Source organism: Typopeltis vanoorti, chromosome 1 (assembly GCF_054136105.1).
Source record: "Typopeltis vanoorti isolate ZY-2024b chromosome 1, IOZ_Tvanoo_1.0, whole genome shotgun sequence".
Taxonomy (NCBI): Eukaryota; Metazoa; Arthropoda; class Arachnida; order Uropygi; family Thelyphonidae; genus Typopeltis; species Typopeltis vanoorti.
In genome coordinates, this window is record NC_143549.1 from 173002238 (window position 1) to 173015629 (window position 13392).

Here is a 13392-nt window from a genome sequence, read left to right on the forward strand (position 1 = left end):
TTTGAACGCCGTTTATTAACACATGCAACTGTCGCATTTGGGCTGCAACTAATCCACACATGTGTCTGCAGATGCCTATCCACTCGCCTAAAGTCACAGTGTGGTGCAGATTTATGGCATCTTTTATCATCAGTTCATACTTTTACAAGGAAAATTGCCAAAATGGACCAGTAACCTGTTCCGTCAATGCTAACAGGTATGCCAATATGCTACAGAACTTTGTGGTTCCACAACTGCAACAAACAGGATGTCTCGATTCGACCATCTTCAGGCAGGATGGTGCACCACCCCACATCGGACTTCAGGTACAGCTTGTTTTGCGACAACATTTCTCTGACAGAAGGATCATTAGTCATGCATTTCCTACGCCATGGCCACCGAGATTGCCTGATCTCAATCTTTGTGACTTTTGGCTGTGGGGATTTCTTAAAAGCATTGTGTATCAAGGACATGTACCCGATATTCGAACTTTGAAAGATCGAATAACGTTACATGTGAGACAAATCAATTTCAATATGTTGCGAGCCACTGTGGAAAATATCATGCACCGTTTGCAGTTCCTGGAACATCAGAATGGTGGTCATATTGAACCTCATTTGTAATTAACAATAAACGTCATGAAATTGATGTGTGCTGTCTCCCATTTGCCATTTAGTCATTCATTAGTCACACCTACTAAAATTAATTTGGCAGCGCCAAAATTTCCCCTCTGAACACTTGAATTTATTTTATAATCACCCGGTATATTAATATTTAATTGACCATGATTTATAAACATGTAATACCGACAAGTTTCACCGATGGGGCTATATGGCTTCTTCAGGGCTTATAACGGTAAGAGAAAAAAAGTGGCTAGTACAGAGAAAATGGAGTGACGTTATCGTATAAATTAAACATTAAAACAGAACGTGTTCCATTTCACGCATGGAGCGTGTTGTGTTAGTAATATGAGAGCATGTTACATCTGACATATGGAGAGAATACTGGTCCAACAATCTCCCAACAAACGGCTTCCTGGTAGAAGATCCCTGTGCTCCGCAGCCTGGTTTTGATCTTCCTAGGAAGATTTGGTCATCCATAAACAAGATCAGAACTAGTCAGGGCAGATGTGGCTATTTTCTACATAAATGGGGGCTGTCAGATCACCCTTATTGTGATTGTTCTCCCGTGGCTCAGACGATTACTCATATTGTGTATGACTGCCTGAGGTGCCAATTTCACGGTGGTGGTCTACAAGACACCCACAAGGTGACAGATGAGGCCTTGAATTGGCTTTCCAGCCTGGACCTGTAGTTGATATGATGGTGGCAGTGGTTATGGAGGAAACAGAAGATCATGGTCCCGTCTCACCATGAAGACGTTATTCTCGTAGTTACTCTCATAGTCCTCGTCATAGTATCAGCAGAACTCCTCCTCATGTTAGAAGATGATGATACAGTGTGAAATGGGCCTCCTCTAATGGATCAAGTTTTCTCACACAAGACACAACTGATCTCTACTTAAACCTCGGATACAGCTACTTTTATGTTGTGAAGTGTTGTGAGAGCATGCAGCCTTGTCATACTTGGTGTAGCAGTACGATAATTGTCCCTGGCTTAATTATGACAAGTTACTTTTCCTTTATATTTTTTTTTTTAAAAAAAAGTAAAAACTTAGAAATCAGGTTGTGCCTTTTATGTAATGAACTTTTATATGTTAAGATTTTCATCATTTGTTTCTGGAAATTGTGATTGTACTTTTTACTTACCAGTTTTCTTGTAGCCATAAGCATAAATAAATGAGAATATGTTCTGTAGTTTTGAGCAGAATTAAATTCTGACAGACTAAGTGATCTTATTAAAGTTTTCCATATGTCAGCTATTATCATTCTCTGGTTTCTGTTAAGATATTCTCCAGAACGGAGGACTACAACGGCTTCTTTGAAATTTCTACAATGGAAATCTTCTTCTAGGTAAGGCATGGAGCTGCTATCCCAATCAATGGTATGGTTAGTAATCGCAAAATGATGGGCTAGACCTGAGTTGTCTGTTCTGTTGTTATTAACATCTCCCATTTGTTATTTTTTCAGATTTCGAGGCTTCTCGACATCTCTCCTATATAGTTTAGACCACAAGCACATGGGATGTTGTATACTCCAGCGTGTTTGAAAAAAGGATTAATGTCTTTGGCAATCTTAAAACGTGACGGACAGTCTTAACCGGTTTGAATGCAACTCTGATGTCGAAAGGTTTAAAACGTTTTGCGAGATTTTCGGACACTGTACCTGCATAAGGAATAACTAAGGTTATTCCTTATGCAGGTACAGTGTCCGAAATAACTGCATAAGGAATAACTAAGGTTATTCCTTATGCAGTTATTCCTAAGGTCCAGTATGTGTTGGTTTGTAGTAAACTGTTAGTTTGATATGTCCATCTGCTAGTTTCTTGATTAGGGTGTCCAAAAATGGTAGTTGATTATCTTTTCCAGTTCCAAAGTGAATTGTATTTTTTGATGAAAAGAATTAATTTTGGTTAAAAAGTCCAAAAGAGCTGTTTTTGTGTCCCTCCAAATTACGACCACATCGTCTACATATTTCCACCACACTAAAGGTTTTGGGTCTGATTTTGAGAGAGTGTCTATTTCTAGCTTTTTCATGAACAGATTTTCAGGGCACTGAAAGGGGACTGCCCATAGTTAAGCCATTTAGTTGCTCATATATATCGTTTCATTGCATTTGAAATAATTAGATTTAAGGCAGTGATGAAAAAGGTGAGCCGTATCTTCAGGGAAGAGATTGTATAGGATACTGATAACTTCTACTGGGATGTTGGTAAATGAAGATACCATGTCCAAGCTAGCGAGAATGTCTGTCTTTAAGATCGAGATGTTTTTCAATAAAGTGCTTTGAATTCTTAATGTAAGTGTCCGATTTTCTGATATGTCCTTTTAGGAAGCTGGAGAGGTGTTTGAATAATAAATATGTGAACATTTCTTCCATCAATGATCAAGTACAGTGGAACCCCACTTTTTTTTTTGTGGACTTTCTGGGCTCCACACAATCGTAGTGTCAATGGGTGTAGTGACTTCAGATTCCGTTGCAAGTTTGTGGACCAACTAGTCATGCTCCGTAATAAGTTGTTAGTGTCCTTGCAGTTTTTTCATGTTGGGTCCGACTCTAATATGTGATACGTTGATGGGTCTGATAGTAATTCTGCAATTTTGGTTATCATTATTATGCAGTCCTTAGTGTTTAAATGACTGTGGCATTAACTTTGTCTGCTTTTAAGATAGTTATTTGTTTTTCCTTTTTCAAGTTTGAGAGAGCTCTTTTTTCTTGAGATGTTATGTTTAGGTTAGGTGGCTTTGAAATTGAAAGGTTAATAGCACTTTTTAATCTCAGATAATTTGCCATTGTTTCTGGAAAGGATGAGAGTGCTTTCTCTATGTTACTGATGATGTCAACCTTAGGACTATGATCTGGGGCAATGGTGAAATTGAATCCTTTCTTAAGTATTTCAGTTTCTGGTTGTGTTAATATATGATCCAAAAAGTTAAAAATCACTTTTTCATCAGGGAGGCTGGCTCGGTCCGGAGTTGTAATACTTTTCATATAGTGTGTTGAATTTTTTGATTTGAGTTTTTTTACTAATTAGAAAAAGAACTCTATGATGAAATTACTCATATATCAGAGATATTAATAAAAAATAGCTATCCAAAGAATCTAATCAACAAGATTCTTCATAGAAATCCCCAAACAACAACAACAACCTACTATCACTCAATACAGTTCATTCTTAGTTATTCCTTATGCAGGTACAGTGTCCGAGAAGATCATGAAACTTTTTAAACCTTTCAACATCAGAGTTGCATTCAAACCAGTCAAGACTGTCTGTCACATTTTAAGATCGCCAAAAGACATTAATCCTTTTTTCAAACACGCTGGAGTGTACAGCATCACATGTGCTTGTGGTCATATATAGGACAGATGTTGAGAAACCTCGAAATCCAAAAAAAATAACATATAGGAGATGTTAATAACAACAGAAGAGACAACTCAAGTATAGCCCATCATTTCACGATTACTAACCATACAATTGATTGGGATAGCAGCTCCATGCCTTACCTAGAAGAAGATTTCCGTTGTAGAAATTTCAAAGAAGCCGTTGTAGTCCTCCGTTCTGGAGAAAATCTTAACAGAAACCAGGGAATAATAATAGCTGACATATGGAAAACCTTAATAAGATCACTTAGTCTGCCAGAATTTAATTTTGCTCAAAACTACAGAAGATGTTCTTATAACAGTGACTAACACAACACGCTCCATGCGTGTAATGTTACTCGTTCCGTTGTAATGTTTAATTTATATGATAGTGTTACTCCATTTTCTCTGTGCTAGCTACTTTGAGTTTTTTCTATTACTGTTATAAGCTGTGAAGAACCTGGACTGCTCCATCGTCGAAACTTATTGGTATTAGATGTTTATAAATCATGGTCAATTAAAGATCAATATATATTTCTATTTAATTAAATGGTAGTGTTCCTAAGGAATGGAAAGAAGACACAAAAATAGTACCACTCCATAAGCATGGTTCTAGGACAGAAGTCTCCAGTTATATACCAATCTGTATAACTGCAATTGTGGACAAGGGCTTGGAGAGATTGGTTAAAAATAGGATACAGGATTGGATTGATGGACATAGCATTCTTCACAATGGTCAAAATGGATTTCTTAAGGGTGGGTCCTGTTTTAGCAATTTACTTACATTTTATAATATGGATACATCATGTGGTAAAAAGTGTGTTAGATAAGGGAGAATCATATACAGTGATATTCTTGGCTTTGCATAAGCATTTGATAGATTACCACATGATAAGTTGGTGTTGGTGTACAAGCAGCAGAGGATGAGAATAGATAGTATATTGGTTAGATGGATTGGAGATTGGCACACTGCTCCATCATTCAGGTCATGAATGATGGAGCAGTGTCTCAAAAAATAAAGGTAACCAGTGGTGTGCTCCAGAGCATGTTCTTGGGCCCTTGCTGCTTAACATGTTTGTAAATGATATATCATGTGGACTGACTGGGGATCTTCAGTTGTTTGCTGATGATCCAAAGTTGGGAAGAATTACAAATGTTACTGGTGATGTTAATTACCTTAAGGAAGAACTGAATAGACTTTTTACTTGGACAAAGGAGTGGGATGTAGTTTTAATATCAATAATGAAACGTATTGCATTTTGAAGTGCAGAAATATAAGGCTGTGTACTATATCGATGGTATATTGTACTGCAGGAAGTGGATGAGATTAGAGATTTGAGAGTGATGGTTGCAGTAGACTGAAGTTTAGAGTGCATATTGCTAATGTTGCAAAGGCTGCATATCGTAAAACTGTCATGATCAGAAGTACTCTAACTTGTAGGGATAAGGAAATGGTTGTGCCACTATATAAAGCACTGGTCAGACCACACTTGGACTGTTGTGCTCATATCTGGTCACCTGGTTTTCAATGTGATGTGGAGATATTGAAGAGGGTCCAGAGGTGAGTGACTAAGACAGTATCCAGACTTTGGATTACTAGCTATGGAGAGAGAGAGAGAGAGAGAGAGGTTAAAAAATGTGGATTGTAGAGTTTGGTGGATAGGAGGAAAAGAGGTGATTAGATAGAGATATGTAAGTTAGTAAGAGTATTTTATCAAATTAATCCAGATGAGATTATAAAAAAAAAGAGAAGAAAGCGAGAGGGGTAAAATCAGAGGTCATCCATTGAAGTTATGTAAAAGTGTGGTGAAGAGTGGTGTGAGGAGTAGATTTTTTACATGGAGATTTATCAATGAATGGAATACATTACCAGAATGTGTTGTTAATGCAAGGAGTATTAAGAATTTTAAAATTCGATATGATAAATATGTTGTCAGCAGTTGAATGAACCTCCCAAGATGAGTCTGCCAACTCCATGAGATTGTAATAATAATAATAATAATAATATATTGCAAAAAATCTCAGCATGAAACTTTCATCAACCAAATGGTGAGAGTGACCATGAGGTGATTACCTGGGTGGTTGCCAGCAGTGTTAGGACCTCTGTAAGAAAAGGATATATGTGAAACTATAAGGGGGGGGATGATTATGAAGAGCTCAGGAGACAGCTTGCAGGTGGAACATGGAATGAGGAGTTAGCTGGAAAAGAGATCAATGCAGCTTGGGGGATTTTCAGAAACTATCTAGTAGATTGTCTAAATGTATTCCAAGGGTGAGAAGGTTAAATAAGGTAGGTCTGAAATGGATGAATAAAGAGATTAAGCGTGCAGTACAGAGAAAAAGGGCATTATGGAGGCAGCATAAGAGAAGTTGAAATAACCAATTCCATGAGAACTACAAAGGCAAGGTGAGTGACTTGGTTGGTGAGGGTAGCTAAAGAGAGGTATGAACAGCAGTTAGCTAATGAAGCCAAAAAGAATCCTAAGCAGTTCTTTCGATATGTAGCCAGCAAAAGAAAGAATGATTATGGAAGGATGACATTGATTGGAGAAAATGGTATAAAGACAGCTGTTGCAGAAGGTGTGGTGGAGATACTTAATGAGCAGTTCATAAAGGTCTTTCAATCTTGTGAGTGTGACTTCATGGAGAGATTGAAAGCAGTTGATGATGGGAAAGAGAGACTGACTGTAAGTGAGCAAGACATGTATGGGAAGTTCAGCAAACTAGATGTAAATAAGGCTGTGGGACTTGATAATATATCACCACGTATTCTAAAGGAATGTGCCAGGGAGATGACGCCAGCCGTGACATATTTTTTTAATACAAGTCTTGCACTGGGTCAAGTTTTCCTAAGGAGTGGAAGGAGGGCAAGATTGTGCCACTTCATAAAGGAGGGGATATAACTCAAGCATCAAATTATAGCCCTATCTGTGTGTCAGTTGTTATAGATAAGTTGTTGGAGATGTTTGTGACAACTAGGATTCAGAATTAGATTGACAACAATGGTATTATCTTTCATGGACAGCATGGATTTACTAAATGGAGGTTATTTTTTTAGTAATCTACTTACTTATTACAATAAGGTGACTGCTTCCATGGAGAGAGAAGAAGTATTATTATTATTATTATTATTATTCCGGGCAACTCCAAGGAGTCGACAGACTCATCGAGGGAGACCCTAACATCATAGAAAGAACAACTATTCGACATTCACACAGTATCTATCATACCTTGCCTTAAACTCATTCACAGTCGTAGCACCCACAACAGACTCTGGCAGCTTATTCCACTCATTCACCACTCTCCAAGTAAAAAACCTACCTCTAACACCCTTGTCAACCACATTCTTGACCAGCTTCCATGCATGGCCCCTAGTCCTCCCACCACCAGTCCTATTTTCCAAAATATCTTCTAGATTAATCTTATAGAAACCCTTCAGTAATTTGAATGTCTCGATCACATCACCCCTCTTCCGCCTATCGTCCAATTTCTGTAACCCACAAATCTTCAACCTATTCTCATAAGGTTCATTCCATAGACCTGCTATCATCTTGGTCACTCGTCTCTGGATCCTCTCCACTTCCTCCCCATCACGAAGAAACCCTGGTGCCCATAATGGCACAGTAGTCCAGATGGGGTCTTATCAAGGCTCGATACAGAGGAACAACAACTTGTTTGTCTCTGTATGTTAAAGTATTTTTCAGAAGCCAAGTGATTTGATGAGCTGATTTAGCCACTTTTACAATGTGCCACCTAAACTTCAATTCCCTATCCACCAACACTCTCAAATCCCTGGCCTCATCAATCTCCAGGAGTATGATTCCACCAATGTGATATACACTACTGCTATTCTTTTCATGCCAAAGTGCATAACCTTACACTTTGCCACATTAAATTGACATCCATTTTCGCTACCCCAGTCATCCAAACTATCCAAATCATCCTGTAAAATTTTGACATCCCGTGCACTCACAATTGCTCTCCCCAACTTTGCATCATCAGCAAACAAGTGAAGTCCTCCTCTCAGATCCTTACCTATATCATTGATGAACAAATTAAAAAGCAGTGGTCCAAGAACAGAGCCCTGCAGCACACCACTAGTCCCAAGCCGTCTTTTAGACTCCACTCCTGAATAAACCACTCTCTGGTATCTCTCCATCAACCACCCTCCTATCCATCTCACCAACCCTATATCCATCCCCATCTGCTCCAGTTTACTGATTAGGGTTCCATGTGGTATCCTATCAAAGGCCTTGGCAAGGTCCAGTAGTATCACTGTAAACCCACTACCCCCTATCCAGTTCAGCCGTAACTGTGTTATAAAACGTGAGCAAGTTACTGAGGCATGATCTACCCTTCACAAAACCATGTTGTCCCCCATACAATATCCCATTTTCATCTATCCAATCCTATATTCTTTTCTTGACTAATTTCTCTAAGACCTTGACAATGATTCCTGATATGCTAATCGGTCGGTAATTTACAACAGCAGTCTTGGAACCACCTTTGTGCAGTGGAACTATTTTCCCCCTCCTTCCACCCGCTCGGGACTAACCCAGACCCGAGACTCAAATTAAACAAAATGGTCAAGGGTACTGACAATTCTTTAGCTGCTTCTCGTACGACATGAGCTGGTATACCATACAATCCTCCCACAGATGTATTGACATTGAGGTTATGCAATAGACTACTCACCTCCACTTTGTTCTCCACAATTCCCGTATAATCTACTGGTTCATTCGTTTCTGCAATGTCACCACCTGGATGATATATTCTTGCAAAGTGCTCACTCAGTAACTCGACTATATCAACTGATTCAGTTACCTCCCTACCATCAGCATTCTTTAAAATCATTCTGCCATATACATTTTCCCTTTTACTTGCAACATATCGAAAAAGCTGTTTAGGATTCTCTTTAGCCTGCATGGCAAATCCTTTTTTGCTTTTCTTACCACACTCGTTACCCTTCTGGCCTGCGCTTTATACCGTTCATGTGCCTGCGGGTCACCTTTCTCCTTAAATTCCCTCCATGCTTGTTTCTTTTTTTGCAGCTCAAGCTTAATGGTGTTATTCATCCATTTAACCCCTACTTGATTATTATTCGGACTCTAGGTATACAGTCAGCCATTGCTTCATGCAAACACTTAACTGCCTCCCATGCACTATCAACTTCTAGTCCTTGCAGTTGTACATGCCATGGCACTGAACCAATCAAACTCCTAAGCTTATCATACTTTCCAGCCCTATAATTCCACATGTACCCTGTCTTAATTGAAAATTCTACACCTTTAGCCACCTCCCAAGTCAAGACCCTATGATCACTCTCACCGATTGGTGGCAATGTGGTCATATTTGCTACAGCCAAATCCTCAGATGTAATTACTAGGTCAAGCACTCTCTGACCCCTAGTATTTTCCATTACATGCTGTCGCAGGTAGTTATCCCTTAATAACCGCATAAAATCCAATTCCTTCTTCCCGTGTGTTCTCTCCTCACTCCAATCAATGCGACTATAGTTGAAATCTCCCATAATAATTATCTTCCTTCCACTCATTTCTTCTATTTGCTTGTGCATGCTGTCACCACCATCTTTTCCATCACCTGGTCTATAGCAGCACCCAATTGTATATTTTGTTCTGCTAGATTCTATCTCACACCAAACAGCCTCAAATGTGCTCTTTTCTCTATCCTACAATTCAACGTATATTCTCCTTGGCGGCAGCTCATCAGCTATCATCAACAATACTCCTCCCCCTATTTTATTCTCCCTGTCATTCCTGAACGCACTATACCCATCACATTCAATCCCACTAGCTATATCATCTACAGTCAGCCATGATTCACTAATACCAATAACCTGTGGTCTGGAAGTGCCAACCATCCAAAAACTCTTCCTTCTTGTTCCTAATACTCAGCATTAATGTATTTAAGACCCCCATTAGCCCCAACCCTACTTTGATGCCTTATATTAACTATCCCATTCTGATTTGTTGTCCTTATTCGCTCGGGCATATTATACTCATTCATACATTCAACTGCCTCCCTAAGGACTGTATATCTACTCTCCCCCCCTTAATAAATCTAGTTTCCCTGATTTTGCACATCCATTACATTCAGCAACACTTTCTCAAATCTCCTTACACCGCATCCATTCAAATGCAAGCCATCCATCTTATATAGATCCTTTCGCCCATCAAACTCACTCCACACGTCCACAAATTCCACACCACTCATCATACATAACCCACACATAAAGTCATTTGCAATTATGGCCCTCCTTTTAAACATTTTACTGTCATACCGTGGCAAAAAACTAATCATTCTAACTCTCTCACTCTTTTCTTTTGCTACCTCAAACACTTCATTCAGATCTTCTATCATTTCCATTTTATCTCCTTTCAAATCATTCTTCGTACCTGCCACAACAATTATTTCTTTCACCCTTTCCTTTTGCTCTCTAATAGACTCAGTTAAATCCTTTATGGTCGCACCAGGTTGGTACGATTTTGTCAAATCCTCTACTAACACACCTTGTAGTAACGAGTCTCCATACAGCACTCTATCCTTCATTTTATTCATGTTCACACTCATACGCTTATTTTTCCTATCATACTTTTTATTATTGGCTGGTTGATTCTGTCGACTTTTGCTCATACGCTCTAGCTGCTTTTGCCCTTTGTATCGCACGACTCAACAGCGCACTCTCACTCATTGCATCTATCTCATCTTTTTTATTCTCCGCAAAACCATTAATATGCTCTGAATTAATACTATTATTCACACCCTAACAGTTCTCTGGTACAACCTTGCCATTTCTTGTCATATTGGTGTTATGCAGATACACCGCAATATACTTCGATTTTGCAAAGGCTTTTGATAGATTACTGCATGATAAGTTGATAGTCAAACTGGAGTGGATGGGTTTGGATATTAGATTGGCGCATTGGATTGGAGACTGGCTGTGTGATAGGTATCAACAAGTTGTGTATGGGGGTAGCGATATCTAGGAAAAGAAAAGTTACTGTTTTATGGCCATTGCTGTTTAACTTGTATATTAATGATATTGGTGAAGATTTGGATGGAGATATTCAGTTGTTTGCAGATGATGCAAAGTTGGAACGAACCATGAAGAGTTGAGAACATGTTGTGGCCTTACAAGAGAGACTTGCATTAATTGAGTGATTGGGCACAGGAATGGGGATGTGAGTTTAATATTGCAAATTGTAAGGTTTTAAAATTTGGAAAACAAAATGGGATGCAGAATTTATGCTTGGTGAGGATATATTGTCGGACGTGGAGGAAATAAGAGATCTGAGGGTGATAGTGGATAATGATCTGATGTGAAGACAACACAAAGGCTTCTGGCTGGGAATGATGTGAGGACACTGACTTGTAGAAGTGGGAAGATTCTTGTTCCATTGCATAAGGCTTTGATTAGGTCACACATGGACTGTTGTGCCCAGATTTGGTCAACTGGTTTTCAGAATGATGAAGAGATGTTGGAAAGGGTCAAGAGGTGACTGACTAAGCTGGTTTCTAACCTCTGGAATGTCGCGTATGAGGAAAGATTGAGAAGATGCAACTTGCAGAATCTGGTGGACAAGAGGAAGAGGGAAGATATGGTAGAGACCTACAAGTTATTAAGGTATTGTTATAGGATCAATGCTGAAGAGGTTCTACAGAAAATAATGGGAAATCAGGAGAGAACCAGATGTCATCCCTAGAAACTCTGTATGAGTAAGGGAGCGAGAAGCGGTTTTATTCATGCAGAGTTGTGAATGATTGGAATGCCTTGCCTGAGAATGTGGTGTCTGTAGAGAATTTGAGTATGTTTAAAGCACGATATGATGAGTTGTGTGTTTGATAAAAGGACTTCCTAGATGAGTCTTTGACTCCATGGGGTCTTGGGTAATAATAATAATAACTTTGATTATAATTACTTATTATTTTAATAAATTTTATTCTCTTAGACAGTAGTATAATCTGTAAATTATTAATGATGAATGCTATAAAGTTTCTTACATTTTAAGATTAGTGATTGGTGATGCTAATATTATTATTATTATTCCTGACACCTCTAATATGTGTAAAGTAAGTTTTAATGAGTCTTGTAGTCTGTATAGTTTTTCTTACTAAAACTAGAATAATACTCATGAACTATTGAAAAATGTAATTTTTAATTACATGATGAAGACATTGACTGTTTAAATGGTTCTGTTGTTTTTAGTTTGATGGATTCCTGGAATCTTTGGCAAACTTTAGTAAGGAGAACATTTCTGAGACTGCTATTCTTGCTCTGCAGCCATTCATGAACAGTCCAGACTTTGATCCTAAGGTCATCAGTGTGAAGTCACAAGCTGCAGCATATTTGTGTATATGGATTACAAATATCGTTAACTTTCACAAGGTAAGAACCATATTAAAAGCATTATATATATTGAAAACATCTCAGTATATCTTATCTAATTGAAATAAAAATATTGTTTTTCTTCTTTATATAAAGCACTATATAGAATAGTATAGAAGAGGATAACAAAAGAACAGGCATACTAAATAAATATCCCTAAATGAAATATTGTCTTTAATCTTGGCATTTATTAAAGTATGTCCTCATTCAGATTTATGCTATACATGAATTCTAGCACAAGCTTTCAAATCATCCATTGAAATTATGATGGTTGAACTGCGCTTTGGGAGGTGAACAGAATTGAGGATTAGGGGTTATAATCACCCCCAGTTTAAGGAATGCAGTGCAAGAAGTCTTGCAATGTGCCCTTCTAAGGGCACATTGCAATGAGGAAACATTGAATAGTGGGGGTTACTATACTTCTAGGAAAGACTTGATTACAGCATACCTGAATTGTTGTGTGCAGTTTTGGCTGATGAGCTCCTGTTGTGAAAAGGAAACTGAAGGGTGTCCAGAGAAAATATTATCACATCATCAAATTCCTGATATATACCCTCAGGGATGCACAGGATAATTGTGATAGTACTATATGAAAAAGTTATACCATTACTAACTTCCAATCAACATTTTTTCTCTAAATTAGTCTGTTATCTGTCAAGTCGTCAACATTCAGGTCTGGTCTCCTGATTTCCATGGTGATTGTGATATATTGGAGAGAGAGAGAGAGAGAGTGCAAAGGAGAGTGTTAAAAATGATATCAGGATTGTGGAATACTGATTATGAAGACAGATTGAGAATTTGTGGACTGCAGACACTAGCAAACAGGAGAAAGTGAAGTCATATAATTGAGACATAAACTTCTGAAAGGGTCATGCAGGGTTTCAGTTGATGGAATTTTTCAATTTATGGAGGGTGGGGAAAGGACAAGAGGGCATCCTTGGAAGCTGAGAATAAATGCTGCTAAGAAGGGGGTGAGGGTTAGATTTTTCTCTTATAGCATGATTGGAATTGGATTCACAACATTCAT

The 13392-nt window shown here is 38.3% G+C and overlaps 1 protein-coding gene across 1 annotated transcript in view; it reads left to right on the forward strand.

The window, feature by feature from the left end:
* Positions 1-13392, forward strand: part of Dhc93AB (Dynein heavy chain at 93AB) — a 1274973-nt gene that overhangs the window by 992082 nt on the left and 269499 nt on the right. Inside the window, exon 46 of the mRNA XM_090403805.1 lies at positions 12186-12365. Within this exon, the coding sequence (XP_090259931.1) occupies positions 12186-12365 (180 nt within the window). The remainder of the gene's footprint in view (positions 1-12185; positions 12366-13392) is intronic.